This window comes from Pholis gunnellus, assembly GCF_910591455.1.
Source record: "Pholis gunnellus genome assembly, chromosome: 18".
Classification (NCBI taxonomy): domain Eukaryota; kingdom Metazoa; phylum Chordata; class Actinopteri; order Perciformes; family Pholidae; genus Pholis; species Pholis gunnellus.
In genome coordinates this window covers 5615993-5621992 of record NC_136545.1, presented here as the reverse complement: position 1 = coordinate 5621992, position 6000 = coordinate 5615993, and the positions used below count along the sequence as shown (strand labels likewise).

General features: G+C 41.1%; 1 protein-coding gene across 1 annotated transcript in view; it reads left to right on the top strand.

The window, feature by feature from the left end:
- Positions 1-1764: 1764 nt before the first annotated feature.
- Positions 1765-6000, top strand: part of lrrtm4l1 (leucine rich repeat transmembrane neuronal 4 like 1) — a gene marked incomplete at both ends in the record, with an annotated part of 123482 nt that continues 119246 nt past the window's right edge. The window contains one exon of the mRNA XM_079179268.1: positions 1765-1774. Coding sequence (XP_079035394.1) covers positions 1765-1774 — 10 coding nt within the window. The remainder of the gene's footprint in view (positions 1775-6000) is intronic.

Sequence of the window (6000 nt, the reverse complement as noted above, 5' to 3'; positions counted from 1 at the left end):
CAACTTTTGAAGTGGCCCTCGCGGCTAACATTTGTCAGTGATTGACTTGCATTGAAATACCACAGAAACGATGGATCTGGAGATGATGCAGAACAGATTGCATATTCTGATGCAGTCTCCGGCCCTGATGAGAGTATTTGCTATCAACCCGATCCTATTTAAAATATTATGAATGCACATATTTAAGGAAATGTAGCGTACCTTATAGGATTACTTTTGACATATACAATAGATTGATTGATTTCTGATTGATATGTTCCTTGACAAGTAGGGTTTTCAAAATCAAAGTTTCTTAAAACGTGTGTCTTGGTGGTTATTCATTTATTTGGTAGGTGTTTGATTGACGAGGGTCTCAGTCCATCACAGTTTGCTTCTCATCCCTCAACTCTCACCAGAACGCTCTTACAGTCGACATCACTGATCCAAAGAGACGAAATTGAGACAACGGTGCCCCTATATTTGTTCACATTTTGGCAAATTGGCCTTAAAGGTATTATAAATCAGCTATTAGCAATTCCTGTAAACAATGTATTAGGCTTGGTTAAGCGTGCCGCGATCAGAAGAGCCGATCAGATGACGCATCGGTTCTGAGTTGAAACGTTTTCAATACTCAATTACAGGCGTTCTTGCCAGCTATTTAACGAGCCGTGAGCGAGTCTGGCAAGAAAAACATATTTATAATCTCATAAAAACAATTTACGCCAAAAGAATATGTTGCATATGATAGAAATTGTCTGATTCTAAATGATGATAAAATATGCATCCCTCGCTTCTTCCCCTGAGAGACACAAGCAGGCACACACACAGACACACACACACACACACACACACACACAAGGTCATAATGTCTGGTGAAAATAATTCCTTCTAAGCACAATTTAATTTGTATTTAACTGTGCTAAAATTAATTGTCCACATATCCTGAAATTCATTTTCATTTTGAATGTGTAGTTGATCGATGACTCATCAGTGTGTGCCTTACTTTGTGTACCGCAAGCGGGAGAGCAAACAGCTGTTTGAATACAGTGAAAATGTTGTTTTTGAAAGGCTACAATCCAATAAATAAAAGAAACAATATTTCTTCAGATATATATTTTTAGATTAGATTTTGACTTTTGGCTCTGGAGCTATAGGAAATGTTACCTAATCACACCAAACCACCACTGGAATCTAATTCTACAAGTAGTATAACAGCAATAATACTAATAATATTAGTGTTCTCTAATCTTTGTCAAATTTGAATGTCAATGTTATGAATTAAGCTTCAAACTATTAAGTACAGCCTTACAAAAGTCTCCTTACAAGTCCATTTCACACGGCCGAGGTTGCAATTGAAAGATAAAATGTTGTCATACAACAGCGCAACACATAAATATAATCAAATTCACTCATTTAAATATAGTCAGATCTAGTCATGCTCTAGATGGGGCAGTGATATTATAAGCCTGTTCATTTTGCCGTTTTTTTGCTTGCGGTCCCGTCTGCATTTGGCCGTTTAAAATGTGTTGCTTTTAGTCTGGATTTCGACTCCTGTAATTATCCCAGGAACACATCCTGCTCCGGACCAGGGCCCTGTTCCAGGAGGTTTATCAGACTCTGAGCATAAACCCTACTAACCCTGAAATGGGAAACTGTGAGGTTTTGGTTCCAGAACAGCTGATCGGAGTTTGTTCAGGCATCTCTGAGTTCGTCCACTCCGAGTGAAGCTTGTGCGTGGTGAATGAAAAAAAAGCCATCAACGGAGCTCCCTTTCCAAGATTCACCATGGCAACAGGTAAGGCAGAGCCAGTGAAGTAGAAAAATGAATGCATGTATGCAACTGAAGATGAAACAAAAAATACATATATATATATATATATATATATATATATATATATATATATATATATAGATGAAAGACATAAGAGACATGATGATTGTAAGTTCCCAATCTGATCCACTAATGATGTGTTTGGTTGAAATACAGTGGATTTGAAATTGTAGACATCGTGGCTCAGCAGCATGCAGTGGCTTTATTTCAGCTACTTCAACAAATGTGGTACATTAAAACACGTTCGGAATTGAAGCAGCCTGCTTAAAAAGCTCACTCTAAAACTACTTTCTGCAGCTGCACCATGTTCCTGCAGTATTACAGGAATTATGTTCAATCAGTGACACCTGACATCAGCTGACATTCACAGTGTGCACAGAGTCCTGGCGTTACATGTCCAAATGAAAAAAGAACTTCCACTTGCAAATAAAAGGACGTGCAGAGGTTTCATTCTGAGCTGAAGGTGACTTGACGCTGTGTAATATTTAAATGGGGCAAAAAAAAAAAATGACTGACAGTAAATACAAGCAGTAATTTTTCTGAGCAAACAAACTAATATCCAGGATTGAGATTGGGACTTACAGTAAAACGGATACGCGTTTTGATGAATCAACGAGGATGTAAAGCAACGTGTATGGCTCCCTCTCTTTCTGGAGTTTCCCTCAACTCACGGTTAGTTTTTTGCTAATCCTGCTTTCTGGAACAGGGCCCAGGTTAGATGTGCAGCATGAGTTACCACGGTGATAAACCTAGGTAAAAGGTGAACCACAATTTTAGGAATGAGAAAACCCAGGGTGAAACCTGAGGGCACCTTGCCAACCACAAATCCTGCTTCTTAATAATCAATCCGTCCTTGTGTTTTGTAAAATGTGTTAGTCATTTTTTTTGCCAAATGTTGTGTTTTCTAAAATATGTGTTTTCTGATCAATTTGAGTGTTTTGTGAAATATTAACGTGTTTTCTGAACTGTTGTGTTTTTGTGAAATGTGTTTTGTATTATGGTTTGTTTTGACCCTCAGGGCCACCGTAGCAAAAGATCAAACGGATGACTAGCACACTTTTTTTTGGGTTTGTTTTGCATGCCTACTCTTCTCCTCTGGCAGCGACAGCGAGTGGATTAAAGGGGGGGAAACTGACCTGGACAATTTACCAAGAGCTCCGCTGAAGCGTGGATAATCAGCGGCCCACGTCCACTCTCAGGTGGCCTTGAAAACCTTCGGCAAGAGTCGCATTGACGTGGCCTTGGATGAGCAGCGCTGGCTCCAATCAAGCGCGCACAATGCTAAGGTAAAGGAAAACGGATCAATATTTAAAAAAAAAAAAGAAGCCTAATCGATGTGAACTGTTAAATTACCCTGACAAGCAAGACATAACTACACACGACACATTTAAGCTCCTCACTGTGTTGACCAGAGCTTTGAATCAGATTCAGAACCATTGAGGAGTCATAAAAAAGTGACATACGAGCAGCATTATTGTTGCAGTGGAAGCGGACGAGACAACAGATATTACAAACAAGCCTCGATATCGAGATACGTCAACAGCCTGAGTGAGATAAAAGAGAAATCTGACAACAATTCTTTGATCTGACTCAATTAAACTCTGATTAAACTGTTAACAAACAGTCCAATGCACGTCACCGGTACTTTGTTTTTTGACACACTTTTGTCTGTGGAGAGGACAGAATGGAACAAAACTGTCGTCTGAAACTGAGGAATACATCTAACAAGGAGGACCTTAACAAGAACATCCTTGTAAAAGTCTTTGTCTAGAGGGATAGTCAACAAATACAGTAAGTGCCTCCTTTTAAAGATATATAAATAAATAATATGGCTGTACAGAATAGTTTAAAGCTTCATTCATAACGTTGACATTCAAATTCGTTATAATTAATAACTTAGAGACATTGCAGTAGGCCTAAAACTACCTTCTCTCGCCCCCCCCCACCCCCACACACAGCAAGTCCTTCTTGCTGTAATTATCTCAGTCCAAAAAGTCAAAACGAATAGAAAGAATATTTTTGCAATCATTTCCAATGTTCCTGCTTGTTTTAATCTTAACAATCTATTCCTCTGTTATCCATATTTGTTGGCATTTAGCCTTTCAAAAACAACTTCTTCACTGCGGTCAAAAAGCTCTACTGCTTGCCGCCCACATAGGCGGTTTAGTGGCGCTCTCACAGCACCACAAATTACATTCATACTGTATGACCACAGTAATGCAAAATCCTCTTTTCCCCATTAGTTTAGAGTGATTACATCATAAAATATGGCGAGAGAAAGCCTCCATTTGAAAAGCTAAATAGTAGCTTCAAATATAGAAAAAGGGCATTTGTAACCGCCCTAATGAATATATCGTAACGGACTGAGTTATGTTATAAGTGTTATTGTGTTATCAATAAGTTGGTGATTGCATTTACGGAGGTCAGTGAAGGCCTCATGAGGATGTTGTTGTGTTAGTGCTGCGAGCCTGGGGGGGGGGGGGGGGGGGGGGCAGCAGGAGCAGATGGTTGAGTCGTCGAGAACGTTGAACGGATGGACTGTTGTTTGGCGTAGGCTACGGCCCACAGTAGCCTGTGTGCTGTCCCATAATAAAACACTACAAATAAGAGCACGTCTCGTAGCTTTCCTGACCAAGGGTCGCTACAATATTTATCTTTAGCCCTCTTTTGGCTTTGTGTTTGTGTTGTCTGATGTTTTCTACATCCTGGAAACCAGATGCTCATTTGGTGTGGGCCGGACTTTGCACATTCTAGTACATAAGCTGTTCTCTACTGGTGCGCTGACACCAGGATTCATCTCTCTATTTTCTTTATCCATGGTGCACCGTCGCCAGACGCTTACTGCGTGTGGGTGCGCTTTTGTAAAAGTGAATAAGCTGTTTCCAACTCGTGTGATAACACCAAGATTTCTCCCTCTTTTTCTTTATCTTGGTGAGCCGTCACCAAATGCTCATTGTGAATGTGACTAAGCTGTTTTCTGCTGCTGCGCTGATACCAAGATCCTGTCTTGTCTTTCTCTGTTTCTCTCTCTGTTTCTCTAACCTGTGTACCACATTTTAGTATTTGTGCATACGTATAATATATGTATATTTATCTACCCATGCGTAATGCAGACATATGCCACATTGAGAGGTCACTGCCTACACAGAAATTTTTCCGCACGTTACTGCCTACAGATGAGCAGAGTGAGCAATCGTAACATGCAATCATGCGTTCATGTTTTCTCTTTCCTTTCTACAAATGGCATGTCGAGAGAGGCTCAACTCTAATACTCTCAATGAAACCTTCGGAAACCTTGTTGTTTCATCAAGAGCTACATGGTGCATTTTCAAAAATCTACTTTTTCTTTGCTTTGGATTGGTCCAGGGTTACATACAAATGGGAGCTCTTTGGACCTTCACAAGGTTCTTCAAAACATCAGTCATCAGTTCAGCCTGGTCTCCCAAAAATGACGTTCCCAATACGACGAAACTGCATTTGTCAAATATGTTTGGAGGGAAATGTCTGTGTCCCCTGTGAAACCAAAAGTCGACTTATTTTAATTTACATCCACAATTTATATAATGTAACAAACCTACTTATTTTAAGACTGTGAACCCAAGGAGACAACAGCTGCCATTCTCCACAAAAAGGGCAAAATACAAGCCACGAGACGACGTCTACTCTTCACGAGGCCTTTAAGGGCCACCGAAAGCATCCCATTAAGCAAACTGTGACACCGATGTATAAAATGTGTAGGCGATTGTATAAGTGTGTGAGGTGAGCAGCGTGACAGCTCGGACAGGCGACGGGTCACCAGCTTGACCGTGAAATCCGTCTCCTTGGACAAGATAAGAGGGTGGATGAGAGCCGGAGACGGGAGCGCCACTTGGTCCGGCTTATCCTCCGGCTCTGTGATGTCTGCTGTTAAAATGACCAGTTTGCCAGGATTTCTGTCCTCGCCCACATCAGCCTTTAGCCTGACAGGGTGACGGCTCTGCATCAAAGGGGTTTCATCATCACAGTCATCGCAGGCAGGGAGCTGGAGATTTGCCCCTGTGTTACCGTAGCAGCGCCGATGAGCAATAAACCTGTCAGCAGGCACCGTCTTTTGATAGCTGATGTTTGGTTGGATGCGTATGCACAACGCCGCTCGTCATTGCTAACCGCCTATAATTCGCCTCGTTCTTGGATGGACGGTGACAGACTTT